The 15,579-nt window shown below is 36.8% G+C and overlaps 1 protein-coding gene across 1 annotated transcript; it reads left to right on the top strand.

The window, feature by feature from the left end:
- Positions 1 to 9,263: 9,263 nt before the first annotated feature.
- vma21 (vacuolar ATPase assembly factor VMA21) lies at positions 9,264 to 15,410 on the top strand. The gene is made up of 3 exons (XM_042493348.1): positions 9,264 to 9,432; positions 9,746 to 9,855; positions 14,347 to 15,410. The coding sequence occupies exons 1-3, from the start codon at positions 9,371 to 9,373 to the stop codon at positions 14,484 to 14,486; spliced, it is 312 nt and encodes a 103-aa protein (XP_042349282.1). The 5' UTR covers positions 9,264 to 9,370; the 3' UTR covers positions 14,487 to 15,410.
- The last annotated feature ends 169 nt before the right edge of the window (positions 15,411 to 15,579 follow it).

The following is a 15,579-nucleotide window of genomic DNA, read 5'->3' on the forward strand; positions in this document are numbered from 1 at the left end:
TAGCATTTTTGCACTCCCAGTTTCCTTGTCTCAAAGTCTGTGGGTTTTTTTTAATGGGTTTTCGGTATTATGCCTTAAATAAGATCCATGGTTAACACAGACAAAAGATATTCGTAAACATAAAATACGTCTGTATAAGCCCAATTTTTGAGCTTTAAAGGTTTTAAGCGTCTTAAAAAAGGCAGTTTCTAACAAGTGGCTAAATCGGACTTCAGTGTTTGTTGGGGATGGTCGACATCATCACACCGGATACAGAAACTCATTCAACCCACTTGCCCGCCTTTGCCAGCTTATCATTAGCTAGATCAGGTCACGCTAACAGGAGAAAGTTTTGTAGAAAATTAAGCACGCTAAATCAAATCAGAAGTACCACAATGTAGTTGGTTTATAGTCTTACAATAGCTTTTTGCTTCAGCTGATTTCATTTACGCTTCAAAACACACAAAAGTGGTGTTCATCTGTGATGATTATCATGCTGAACTAAATGTGTGAGTATCATAACCTTGTGTTCGTCACAGAAGTTGTTTCTAGCGATAATCGACAATGCCATTCAAAAATCCCATAAGGTTTTTGAAGAGGGAATCAGTGCGATACTAACCTCAGGGGTGGCCTACAAAAATAAGTCATCCCTTGACCACTCTGTGTAGGCCTAGAAATAGACAGCTCATTCTAAAGTAATGAAAACACAATGACTCTTATTGTCAAGTGATTAAACACGAATGAAACCTTATGAATATTATATTCCATTTCTGCCAATACATCCCTTTAAGTCTACACATGTGACCTTTTAGTATAAAGTTTCTTTCAGGACACAGATCATTTAGTTTAGCTTAGTTTGGCCTTGTTCTGTTTCACTAATTATCACAGGATATCTTGTTTGATTAATTCATGCAAAAAGCACCACATTTGAGCAAAACCAAGATTGAAACCACAACTTATCATTTTTACACTTCAGTTTTTGTATCCAGCGTTGATTGCTGAGCATTAGAGGTTAGAAGTGGATGGATCGATACCAAAATATCAATACTACAGATACTACATTTTCGTTTTGAACATCATTTGTTGTGTCAATTTGATCAATACTAAAAAAAAAATCTGTTTCTCTCAAGTAAAACTGTCCATGTAAACAATGTTTCACTATTGTGAACCCATCCAGTGCATATTCTCTTTGCTTCTCCACTGTTGGTGTTGTGTTGTGTGCACTTGAACATACACGTTGTAGACATGTTTCACACTCGTAGCATGGCAGCGTGCTCCCTGATTAGTTTAGTCAGACACATAATTGCAGCTATGACTAAACGCGGGAGGAAATATCACGAGAAAAAGAACTTAGAGCTGCAACAGAAAGGAAGGAAGGAGGAGGGAAATGCTTCAGCAGCCCCTGACACAGAGACAGAGTTCACTGAGTTGTTTAAGACGTGCTCAGATGAACAATATCCAGGAATATTATGGTGACATTTGTATTTTTTTAGATAAGATCTTCAGCATTGGTTAATGTTACACTTCCAAAATATAATTAGTCATCATTCAGCAAACTGACTCTCCTTATAAATCATGTCACACTGTTCTACCCTACATGAAAGTATATGGGCCGCTTTTAATTCTACAAAGTATCAGTATCAATATTGATATAAATGATTCTGACCCGAAAATTACATATCAAATCTAAACCATATTTTGTGATATTGCCCACCCCAATTTGAGGCGCTAGAAGTCAATTTTCCTGCCAGTGAAAATATGCACTCAGATATAAATAAATTAATGTTGGATCCACAGTATAATACAGGCTTTGTTTGGCATAGAAATTTGTTAGATACACATTGGATAACTCGTGACTTTGTATTCCCAAGCTACTGTATAAAGTGTCTTAGCTTTAGCTTTTTTTTTTTTTTTTTACACTAAACATGTTGGTAAAAAATACTGTGACACAACTCATACTGCTCAGTGGATACATCAGAAAAACAAACCAGAGTCAAGGATGAATAGCTGAAATGACTAGTCTGCTCACCCATACTGCCTGTCATTTTGCCTTTGATTGAATATGAAGGGTGATTGCTTGTGGAGACATTTTTCTTTTAGTATGTTCAAGGACAGCATCATGTATCCATGCTGCCCTACACTATAAGATAAATCACAACACATGACTTTATTCTGCAAGTTTCACATGTGACTCTCTCTCTGTGACTCACAGGTTTCTCTGTAAAATCAGCTCCTTTTGCTTTTACTTTGGCTGCTACTTTGCATCTCAGGTAAGCTTCCTATAGCCAAGTCACACCATAAATCCCTATACACTGTCATTTTGAAGATATGTCAGGATTTAATATCATAAATAATGTCATTCTGTTGTCAGATACAAGGCCGATATCCTTGGCTTTTTCCTTTGTAAATAAAAGATCTGCAGTGCCCTTTGCAGCATCCACATGATGGCACTGAGGATTTATTGCCCTAACTGGACCAAGCACATGGGGAGTCGGGCGTAAACTTAAATTTGTCTGAGGACATGATACTCTACTCCGTCCCCAGCGGTGTTTTTACTTGTTTATTTATTTTCCTCTCCTCCTCCGGTGCTATGTGAGCAGGAGGAAGCTCATTTGTGGGAGCCAGAGATTATTTTCCAAAAACATAATGGATGAGGAGTGAGGCATTATATGGCCCCACGCTTGCATGACATGATGGTCTTTTGCCCCGCCGGATGAAGCCAGACCTAACTACCCTCTTTGCACAGAGGAATTTCTACAGCTTTTGCACATCATTGCATTTTACAGTGGCGGGGTCTCACAGTGGGCCTGCTGCCCCAATAGCAAGTCTCCTAATGGATTTGTGCATTGGGTTTAGCACTGTCTGTGTTCTCATGCACATGATTCATTCCTACATATCCCGATGGGCTGTGGGTCACAATACTACCAGGAGGTTTTAGGTGTTGTGTGTCCAAGGAAGCCAATGAGAGCAGGAAATAGGGATGATGGTGATTGTTTATGTCAGATTTCTTGACTTTATTTTTAGACAGAATAGTAAACAGCACGCAGGGGGTTATAGATGAATTTTAAAATGTGTAATTATTTGTACTTCACAAAATGTTCCCATGCTCCTTGTTTGTTGAGAGTAACCTCAAACACTCAGATCTCTCAAATACAAAGAATGAGTACAGCTACTAATTACAACTATGCATTAAAAAAAAAATAGTGTCATCAACTAAAGTAAGAAATCGAAAACAAAAATACTCAGTGTCACCTGAGTAATATTTTTTAGTATATATTGTAATTATACTTTTTTTTATTAAAAAAAAAAATAGTTTTACTGTTGTAGCTGGATGAAGTGGAGCTAGTTTTAAGTACTTTATACACAGCTCAGCTGTTTAGTCCAGTGGTTCCCAACCTTCGCAACCAAGGGTCACAAAATAAGTCTAGGAGGTGAAGGTACAGAAGATCAAGGAAGGAAAGAAGTGCTGCTATGATAATTTGTGTTCATTTTTTCGACTTTCCTTGAGTCTTTAATTCTAAAAATTTTGGATCATTATACCTTTTTGTGTCTCGAATAGTTATTTGAATGAAACCATTTGAAATTTTTAAAACCTCTTTTTGGTTGAACTTCTTCTTTCTGCAAAAGAAGGGTACTGCTATTTCTTGCTTAGAACTATACACCAAAAAAAGTATAAAAATGACAACTTGGTATTTTACTGAGGATTATGGCACACTATTAGTTGGTCATGAGTGACCAATGACTGTAAAAATGGATGACACGACAGCTGTTTAAAATACATTTCCATTTTCCCAGGAAATGAACAGTTTCTGTTCGATAAATGCATGCAGTCATATTGCCGCAAAAGTTGCCATCCAGCTGACTGGCAGCATATCACACTGCCACAAAAGTTTCTGTCCGGCTGCGTTGCTAACTGACGCCACCCAGTGATTTATCACGCTGCTGCTAATAGTGGCTTGCGCTGCTGATGTTATACGATAAAAATACTGACCAAGCAATGATATTTGATGATTTAAGAATAAGAACAGACTGGGATGTCATATGGGCCAAACTAAAAAAAAAAGTACACATCAATAAAATTTTCCAAAGGTAGTTTCTGTCATTACAGTTATCATGCCGAAGTTTGTTCAAGTGTTTGTTTCATCATAGATTTGGTTTTAATTAGTTATTTGTTGCTATAAAAAGGGGGTTTGCCATCATGATTGACAGCTGCGTGTGTCAATCGTGTGTCTGTGTGCTTGCCATTGTATCTAATGGGTAAATTGTTGGGAACTTGATACTGCAGCACCTTCCAATTGCTACTGCATCATATTTGGGATATTTTCGCTTTATTTTTGTTAAGTGGGAAAAAGGGGGGATGCGTCATCCATCTCTACAGTCTATCGAGGCAAAGTCCCTCTCCTTCCTGCTTCCTCCATGGGAACTTATTTTGGAAAAGAAGGGACAAATAATTTTTTTTATCTGATTTAAATGGTGCCAAGAATTACACATATGATGTTTATCGATTTAAAATATAATTTCAAGAAAGTCACAGTTTGTCCTAGATTTACTAATTAGTTTTGTGTGAAAATTCTCAGTGGACCTCATCTCTCAGCTTGCACAATTTACATCACCAACACCAGCTAGCTAGCAAGATAAATTAGCTGTGTTCGAGGCATAAATGTAACTTTACCTTATATGATGTGTTGCAACTAGTTACTCCTTCTGTTTTTATGAGCAGGAAGGCGAAAGAACAAGCAAGACCGGTAGCTCGTGTGAGAACCCACTCAGGTAAGAAAAACAGAGACACCATTGCCTCAGCGAGAAAAAAAAAATCTGCGACTTTATTGGTTCTCAGAATTGTCTTTTAAATTGACAAACATCATATGTGTAATTCATTGCACAATTCAGATAAGATGAAAAAGTTATTTGTCTCTTAACTATTGCTCATATTTTTCCATAGTCCAGTGAAAAGAAGAGATACTTGGACTTCCACTGTTAGCAGGTCACCTGGTCATTAACAAGAAAAAGACCCAGACATAACCCTCCATAAAACAGATTCAAAAAATGAGATTAAACATCTTACTTAGTTCGTTCATGAAGCGTTGGCCTATGAATTTTGTTATGGTGGTGTCAATCACTAACTCTCAACAAGAAAGCAGATAAGTGTAGGCTGTGTCTTTTCCTCTAATGTAGCACTTCTAAACTTATCATGAATTGTTTTATATGATATGTGTATGTATATACAGTCTATGTTTTATGTAGTTGCTTAATAAATGCATTGGAAAAAATTGTAAAATGATTGCCCCTGAAACGTGAAATACAACATGCACAGTATTGAATAAATGTACTTGTATTTCCCACCACTATGGTATACCAGTAAAATTCTTGTACATAAATATATGCTTATAACAATCCTCTCATCATCAGAGACAGTTGTAAATGCAGCAAATGGCAGAGCTATGGATAGCATGTAACTATTTTTAAAGTGTTTATTTTATCCTTACTCTCATTTCAAGTGGAAACTTCATTACCAGTAATAGTTACAAAGATTGGATACTGTATGGCTTGGTCAAAACAACAGGTGTGGAGTGTGGGGCGCCTCGTGTTTGACATAGAGCACTGGTGACACATGCAAAGGCAAAGCTAGAGGAGTCCAGACAGAAAGAGCCATGGGAAATACTTTCAGAAGGTCAGAGGTCAAACTCTGAGGAAGGACAATTGAACTTGCAACAGAAGTCCCCCTGACCAGCACTACACACTGTTATTCCACTGAGAATGCAACTTCTGTCAAGCCTCAATTTTAGATACGGTTGTTTTATTAAATTCCATAATCCCACCATAACGGGGAGAACATGCCTTCTGTGGTTTGTGGTCTATTCCCAAAGCTCGCTCCAATAAACCATCTAATTAATTTTCAGTTTTGTGACTGTTTCCAGAGAAAATAAAAGTGCAGTGTATTGGGAGGATGTGATTTTGATCTGGAATAATTACTGATGAACCTGTTTATCAAAAGAGGTCACTGTTTATTTTAGAACTATTGCTCGCTCTAATTATGATTGACATGTTATCGAGATATGTTTCTGTACAATTAGAAAAGATACTGTTTAAGGGGCCTTGGCTTCTATACAAAATATGTGTTTGATTTAAATCAATAGCTTGTTTTAATTATAGTTAAGTGAGATGCACTTTGCATGTGTTTGAAGTAATCCATCATCAGTATATATTGTCCCACATAGTGGAGAAAAGTAACTGAGTACATTTACTCAAATATTGTGCTTAAGTACAAATTCAGAATACTTGTAGCCTGCTTTACTTGAGTATTTCTATTCTCTGTTCTCTGTCTGTACATAGTACCTTAAGTAACATTTTCAACGCAGGACTTTTGCTTGTAATAGAATGTTTGGTATCACTATTTTTACTAACTAAGTACTTAGTAGAGTACTTCTTCCACAAGCGTTCACACTTACAAAATATTAATAATTCATAAAACATCAACGTATAAGTGAATGGTAAACGGGAAGCTAATTCACGCACTCCAAAATATAGGAAAACAAATATCACTGAAGACTTTATTGTAGCTGCTAAATCACTGAAAAAGTCAACATGTTTCAAGCACTGTAGGTTTTTGTCAGGGATTTTAAGAAAGCGAAAATTTAATTGCATGCATTCACAATAAGTCAGTTTCTGATTAGATTGTCTTTTAAGGTAGAATTATGTTTTGGGTTCAGGGTTTTAGCAGCAAAGCCTATTAAGAAAAATATTCTGCAGGCCTAATGCTGTATATAAACACGCCTGGAGTTATTAAGATAAGCCTTTATGGAACCCCAGAGAGGAAATTCAGGTGTTGCAGCAGCACAAAGACAGTAATAAGTACAGATTAATAGAGAAGTAAAAATAAGAATAATAAATAGCAAGTATACAACTAGTATGAGAGCAGAAGTAAATATAAGAACTATAAAACAGCAATTAAAATCAAACTTAAGAGAAAATTTGACAAGTTACATAAAGTGACATGTAACATGTACTCATGATATCTGCATGGTCATTGATGAATGAAAAGACATATAACAGGTTTTCACACATGATCTGTTGGTTGTTATATAAGTGAGAAACGGTTTTGAAAGACCCGTGCTTCCAGTCTGTCTCCAAAGTGCATCATCTAAAAAAAAAAAATGCTCTTGTGTAGTTCATCCAGCAACACATTTGCGAATAATGATTCACTATGACAATCCTCTGCGTCTCTAGACTCAGCGTTGTCTTGGTGCTTTTTGTTTGGTAAACTATTTGGGAGTAAATTGCAGCAGAAAGCACACTAATTATTTCAAACACACATCACTAGATAGTTCTTAGTGGTTCTGGCTGGTCCCTTTTGAGAGTCTTTTCAAATGAAATGTGTTTTGAGGAACCTACTGAGCGTGGCACCGGTGAGAACAAAGCCAACTGGAGCAGAAACTGCACTCCTCAGATACTTAGGCAGTGAGACTTCAAGCAGAAACACAGCCAGCGCACGACACCAAATGTATACAGCTGGCACGAAATGGACTAAATGGTTCTCTGTCACATCTGCAATTAAACAAGAAGTTTTTTACGGTGTTGCATTATTCAGGAATACTTGCTGAACGAGCACATGACATGAAACAAGGCTGCAAAATGATCACTGAGTGACAAACTTGTGTACATCCATCCTTTCTTTGCTTCTATTTTTAGAGCCTGGTTATGGGAATGGAAAAAAATAACAGTGATATTAGGAACTGATTTTCAATTTTATTTAATATGAGAACAATGTGTCTTAATTTTTTAAAAGTTTATTATGACATGGCTTTGAGGAAAACAGCCTTAAATGTCCTGATTTCTAAAGCCATATCATATTAAAAAATACTCACTAATTGTCTTTTAAAAAACTGGGAAATGAATCTCTTGAATTTCTGAAAATATATCAAAGTTTGACTAAATCATTATGTGATATTGATATGACCATTTGCTTGAACATTAAAATGCCAGAGTTTGAGAAAGCACACTGCCATAAATCAGCACTGACTGAAATTCCTGAACAGGACAGGCTTGAGTTTGTGGCTATTTTTAGCTATTTTTAGCCCCCACAGTAGATCATTTATAGGGAAAAAAAGAAGTGATCAATCCCAAGAGTCCAAAGAACTCTACCCTGAAACATTCCTGTGAACGGAATTTTGCATAAATAGTCCAGAAAAGATTATTCAAATTGCATTTCACTCACTCCTCAAGGCCATAGAAGACGCTTTATGACTCTGAGCTAGACACTCCAATTATCCTGTCGGTTTGGACAAAAGAGTGTGCTAAATGAACAAAAAACTAATGTAGCATAAAATAAATAGGTTTTTAAAGACTTATAAAACATTTCTACAAAGTTGTATTGAATCATAGTCTACTTAAAGGTATGCAGGACATCAGGAAATCCAGTTATTCAAATGAACTAGGCCTGTAGGCCTACACCCTTACCCACACACACAAGAAGAAGAAGAAAAAAAAATTATTTCAATGAATACAAAACAACATTACAAATAAAACTTGAAAAAAAACATGATGTAAAAAAAAAGACTTGTAAAATGAAAAAAAAAGTAAAAGAGATCCTTAAACCTTTAAACTGCTAAGCAGTGGTGTACAAAGTGGTACTTGGCTACAGAACTTATTAACCTTTCTTTTGTGATATCTGTAGCATACTTTGCTTTAGTTTTTATATTTCTGTCAACTTTATCTTATTTTGTACCACATTTTGTAAATGGAAACTCAAATGCATGTCTGCTAAGCATTTTAGTTACTTACCAAAATAAGGGAAGGAAATGAGGAGGGGAGAAGGGGATAGGCGGACTTCTGAAGGGATGGGAGGGGAAGAAATTCATTTTGTGCCTTTGTTCTTTGCATTGTAAAAAAGACCCAGTTTTTCTTGAGGCTGGCTCTATTGTAAGCTCCTTTTGTATGTTGCAAAGAAATATATGTAATAATTCTCCGATTTTTTTTTCTCAACGGCATTTACTTAGGTTACTTTTACCATCAATATTTCAGTACATTTAATATCATATAATTACTTTTGATAAATAAGTATCATAAGCATCAGATACTTTTACGCAAGTAATATGCTGATTGTTGGCTTGAACTTGTAGCAAAACCAGACGAGTTACATTACTAACTACATTAATTTGACCATTAGTCTAAATTTTATCCAGAAATACCAAATAAATATCTTTCATTTCCTTTACTAGAACCAGGATTTGACATGAAGTCTGGCCTCGCGAGACTCCAGGTCACGTGATGGTCCCGTGATCCTATGCGGAAGTATAGATTTCAAACACAACACAGCCCGGACGGGAGACGCTAACGTCAGCCGATTGTATTTCTCGTTTTAATCTTTATCTCGCCTCCAATCAGCCCAGTAATGGACGGATCAGTCAGAGCATCTTCAGACGCCGCAGCTGGACCACCGACTTATTACAGAGGGTAAGAAAAGAGTTTCTTTAAATGAACGGCTAACCTTAGCTGGCTAGCTTGTTAGCTTAGTTTACTGTTCCGTCTGTGAAGAGACGCCTGACTTGCAAACACCAGTTCCCCTGTGTTGTCTCATATTGAACATGTGCCAAAGTTTATAAAACACTTGTATTTGATGTGGCATAATCCTGAAACACAACAGAAGTCATCGCCATGGGTCATCCCCACATCAGTAGCCAGCTTGCAGGCGTCCTGATGCTGCTCAACAGTGAGGTCGTTGTTCTGTCTCATCTCGGCTGACTCTTGAACTTGTTCTCCTCTGCAGAAATGAAAGCTCCCTGGTTTCAGCCCTGAAGACACTGCTGTTTTTTACGATCCTGATGGTCACACTACCCATTGGACTCTACTTCGCAACAAAGGCGTACATCTTTGAGGGTATGGTTTGCAACACTATCTTTGTTAGCCTTGAAACGGTTTATTTAGTCTCACTGATTAAGATGAGAGGAGGTTAATGCCACAAAGTGTCCTCTTCACCTTGTTTCTTTTTCACAAACAAACGTGCAAAAGTTCTGCATAGTAAACAGTCTGCCTGATGAAGTTTTGGGGCCGACACAGATATTGATATTGGAGAGTATAGAAACCACTTAGCAAATTTTTTTGTTTTCTTTAACAAAACTATGACCCGTTTGACATGCAGGGTTTCAGTTATTGAAATTCCCCCCCAGCAAAGGTCTGTGCCACATAGTGTCTAAATTTTGTCCTGTAGCCGACCCCTCCGTCTATTAAATATAAAATTAGCAGCGTACATTAGCATATAATTTCAACTAGGTATGCACGATATGGGATTTTTTTTTTCTGATATTCGAAATGCTGATATTTAACAACTAACTTCTGTGATAACTATTATCAATATTTACACGCCCTCCACCCCCCGTTATTCTAGGGAATATCAGGTCTGGTCTGTAGTCGAATGACCATCATATTATGCATACTTTTTACCATGATGGTCCGCCAGAAGATGGAGGAGGTATAAAATGCAATGCTTATTCTAGTATGTAGTATTCATTTAAGGTTCAAAATGATCAAAATACTTCAACTTAGGATTGATTTTTTTTAGACGTACAAATTGTCAGTCAACATTTTTAAAAGTATTGTTATGTCATATATCAGCATGTTGGCCAATTCCGATATTTAATTCAAAAGCCAATGTCGGCTGAAACTGATGATAAAGTGATATTATTATGCATCCCAATCCTAATTTCAAAAATGCATATCGTCATCTTTCAAAAGAGGGTACTTTACTGGAAACTATAGTATCCTTGAGAGAATAATCATACACACACACATAGGTGCAAAAGTAGGCAGGGCAGCTTTATTTACCACAGGGTAATTCAAAGTGCTTTACAGAGCAATAAAATATAAAAACAAAATAAAGGATACAGATTTACAATAAAAGAGTAAAAAGATAAGATATAAAAGGTAAAATTAATTACTAAATGATTTTTAAAAAAGCATAATAAACATCACTATTAAAATAGCGAAAGTGCAGATAAGAGATGCAATGTTAAAAAGATAATTTAAAATGATATAAAATCCAGTTTTGAATTTATTTTCCGTCATTATTGGGTGGAGTAGGCAGTGTAAAACAGCTATGTTTTCAGCTTTGACTTAAAACTGGTCCTAGTAAGGGCATGTCTAACATCTAGGAGGTTATTCCAGGTCTGTGCTGCGTGATAACAAAACGCTGCTTCACCATGTAAGTTCTAAATCTTGGGTTGGTTAGTAGGCCGGTTCTAGCTGTCCTGAGGGTTCGAAAAGGTTCATATGTAACAAGCATGTTAAGGATATATTTTGGTGCTGAGCCACAGAGTGATTTATGGACAGTGAGATTTTAAAGTCAGTTGTCTGAGTCACAGGTAGCCAGTGTAATGATTTTAGAACTGGAGTAATGTGGTCATATTTCCTAGTTTTTGTCAGGACCCTCACACCAGCATTCTGAATAAGATGACGTTGCCAAACAGCTGGTTTTGAAAGGCCTATGAACAGACTGTTGCAGTAATCTAGCCTACCAGAAATAAAGGTGTGAGTGAGCCTTTTAAGGTCTTGCTTTGACATTATTCCTCTGACTCTAATAATGTAATGTAATGTTTGCACACTTAACTCCATGCTACACAGATTTAATTGAGGCAATGCTTCGATCCTACTTGGAAGTCAGGTTTAAGTCAGGTCTAACTCGATTTGATCCAAATAAAATCAAAACATTTTTTCTATAAAATTTGTATGGCATGGAGTAAGTGTGCAGGCATTACTTTTTTCCTTGTTAGCTATGGTATCCTCACCATAAATAAAAATTGTCCCAGCACAATGAACCTGAGGCCTATATTTCAGATACAATAAACCCAGACAAAATCTGGAAAAAGTACATCTAAAGGGCCTCTTTTGAAAAAAAGTGAAAAACTGAGCAGTGATGTGGAAGAACTTTATAATACACTAAACAATAAAATAAACTCAATGAGTTGCAGTTTATCTTACTTGAAAATAGATTTAATACAGTGCAGATCTGACGTCAGTGAAGATCTTGGTACAACATGTCTGTGTGGAGACAGCCATCCCAAAAACTTAAAGTAGCAGAACAATAATTTAACATTCAACCTTATATAGTGTAGTTCACATTTAATACAGAAGCATGTATAACCTTTGGTCCAACCTGTTTAACATTGGAGTCTGAAAATCAAGGAGGTCTTCATCTTGCATCGTAACCTTCGTAAAGGCTGCCTCCTCACAAGCCTGCATCCAGACAGTGACGGACTCCGAGGTCTATGAAAATATCTAAACCATAACGAAAGATGAATCATATATTCGCACAATATCTTGTATTGTATATTATGTGTTTCACATACTTAATATTTATTTTTTCCCCCCAACAGTCAACTCCTTTTCTCTTTTGTTTATTTATATTCTATCCTAGTGAGAGAAATGGGCCTGTGACTGCCCTGTTAGTAGACTGAATCTTGGCTTGGATTTAGGTCCATACTCATGCACATGTGTAGGTGTTCATTGATGAGCCTGGAACACGTCTTGGTTTTAATAATGTTTATAGTGGAGAAAGCTGACTCACAGCTGTAAGTTAATCCAGACATGGTCATTGTGTGAAGTTCTTTTTTGGTTAAAAAGCAAAAACAGTCTCAGACGCGGTCTGTTATCAGAGCATAGCAGGTCAGTTGCTTCATGTTCCATGTTTTCTTAGTTCTCATCTCTTTTTCACAATTTTTTTGTCTTAGTGAACTATCTATGCACGGTAAACAATCAGTTTGATTCAAGATTTCTTTTAAACTGGACTTGCTGAGGTATCAAGAAACCTCAACATTTCCAGTTGCCACTTTAGAAGAAACCTTGACTTGGATGACTGAATTTACACAGACAATCAGTTTGATTGTTCAGTTGAGTATTGCTGTTGCTATATTAATTTGATGATAAAGATTGTTTTATACTCTTATTGATTGTCGGAAACTGGTCACGGGCCCCAATAGAACTGTCACTCGGTCGGGGTCCAGGCCGCTGTTCACCATTTGGTGAGGCAAGCTATAATGGCATCACTGTGTATAAATTATCACAAACAATTCCCCATCTATCGCTCTCCCCTCGTTTCCTTAATTCTCTTTTGTTAACTCTAATGGAAGCAGAAAATACCCTAAAATGCATGATGAAAGATATAACCATACCAAAACATCTGTGAAAAGCTAATATCAACAAGTAATTTAGGATAGAAAAATAATCGGTCCAGCCCCAAAGTAACAGCAAGGCAATGAGATTGTTGGCATTTTTTTCCCTTTTCATTGTTGATGCAAACTTTGTTAAGAACATTAAAAAAAAATTAAGAAATTTATGCGCAGAACTGTATCGTTTGATAAAACAGTGGCTTTCATTATTGACTTTATTTCTATTATGATATTGTATTTAGTTAACATAGATAAAATGTAATAGGATATTGTGATATTGATATACATTGTACATTTTCTTGACATTCAGTTGAGAAATCATAGATAAACTAAGGAGATGAGAATATCCATTTGTGGCACATTGCATATATAGTACATATATTTTGTACAAAATGTTAGGTACCGTTGGTAGGTATCATATTTAATGATGTGCAAAAACTTTTGAAAATCCAAGTCTGACGTTTATCTGTCACTGCTGATTGGTTTATCATAATGCTCACAATATCCTATTACAAGAGATAAGAGTAGCAGAATATAAACAGTAAAGAAAACTCTGATGGTAAACAATTTTTTTCTTATCATTATGTCACCCAAGCTAACTGTTATTTTGTAACGGGTACAGGTTTTGACAGTTGACCCCAAAATCAAAAATACATATCTTTCTTTTACCTGCAGTGCTATCAGTCAAGATTGTTTTGGTGTTAGTTGCCAATTTTATTTCTAGCCAACAGCACCTGCCAACTGTATCACCACGTCAAAAGGAAGTGTGCGTGCGAGCTACACCACAGTCAATGAGGGCGCCAATTACGTACGTCTCGTGCTGTCACGTGCACGAGCCTCCTGTTCATGAGTAAATGCACGCTTACTTCTGCATGGTGACAGTTGGTGGTTGTAGTTTCATAGAAAGAAAATAGCTCCTACACGAAAAAGGTCTTTGGACTATTTTAAGAAACCAAAAAAACACATTACTGTTGAGTTTTTCAAATGCATATCAATATCTCCAACACTTTGCAACTTGCACCACATCAATCTTACCTGCTCTACAGGTAAGAGGAAAAATGTGTAGTTTTGACTTTTGGTTGCAATGTCCCTGTAGATCTAAGTCTGAGCATCCTGATTAAGTTTCCATAAAATATGATTCAGATAATCAGCACCAGAATGCAACTGTTTGTCGTCGCTGTTAACTGATCCTGATTTCATTTCACAGGTTCCATGAAGATGTCAAGCTCTGACAGCTACTTCTATGCAGCCATTGTGGCAGTGCTCGCTGTGCATGTGGTATTGGCCCTGTTTGTCTATGTGGCCTGGAACGAAGGCACGCCTAAAGGGAAGGGCAAACACGATTAAGGCATGTCCTTATCAGCTCATAAGACCGGAGGAGATGGACAGACACGGGCATGGATTCGCGCCCCCCCCCCTTACCCACACCCCAACCATGGGCTCCAGCATGAAACAAAGCACCATCTACCAACCAGACAGTTAGGGGATCTGGTTTGCGTGAAGGCTTTAACGTGAAGGTTAAAGCATGAACTACTGTATGATTCCTGGCATGGGGGAGTGGTGGCTGTTGGGTGTGTTTTTTTTCCACAAGCCTCAGCAGGCCTGCTTTTTGACTTTTTGTTCTCTGAAAATGTTACTTTTGTGATAGAGGACGGCCCTAGTTTTTAAAAGGCTTTGTTATAAACTGCCATTTGGTTAAGTGCTGCAAGTCCCTTCACAGTGAGAGTTTGTCGTGTAAGAAAACATCTTAGGTTTTGGATGATGTGTGTGAGCGTGCACATGCATGCACACACACACACGCACACACTGTATGTGCTTGTAATGTGTACGTATGAAGGATGTGATTCCAAAATGCTCTACATTCATTCTGTTCAAATTTGTGCTACTGAATTCATCATTCTGTCCTTAAATTTCAGTTCTTCTCTGCATACACTTAAAGATGACTATTAATCAATATAAACCTATAATGTGCTCAACGTTCATGTTGAATTTTGGATCAAAATCCTCACAATGTCTTGTCCTTCCAAATAATCTCACTGATCTCTTTGTCCTTTTAAACAAGTGTTTTTTCTTTCTGTTTTTAAGTGTTTATGTACTGTAGTTCATTGATTTTTTTTGGAACTTTAAATTAGGAAATTATTGCAAGATGAAATTGTATTTAAAGAAATGTTTTGTAAGCTGTTTGGTGATTTGAGGATGTAGATGTCAGTGGAGTCGCTGTGATGCAGAAAAGATGGTTGATTTGCTCAAATAAACTTGAAAGATTGTAAATTTTTAGCTGTTTCACATATTTTCACACGTCAAATTGTTCATGAAAAAGGCATTCACAATTTGTTACTATTGACATTCCCTGTAAAGCGCTTGTTTCCAACCTTGGGGTCCTGACCCCCATTAGGGGTCGCCAAAGCTTTGTAGGGTATCGTAAGGCTTTCTTAAATAA

The sequence above is a fragment of the Plectropomus leopardus genome, chromosome 9 (genome assembly GCF_008729295.1).
Source record: "Plectropomus leopardus isolate mb chromosome 9, YSFRI_Pleo_2.0, whole genome shotgun sequence".
NCBI lineage: Eukaryota > Metazoa > Chordata > Actinopteri > Perciformes > Serranidae > Plectropomus > Plectropomus leopardus.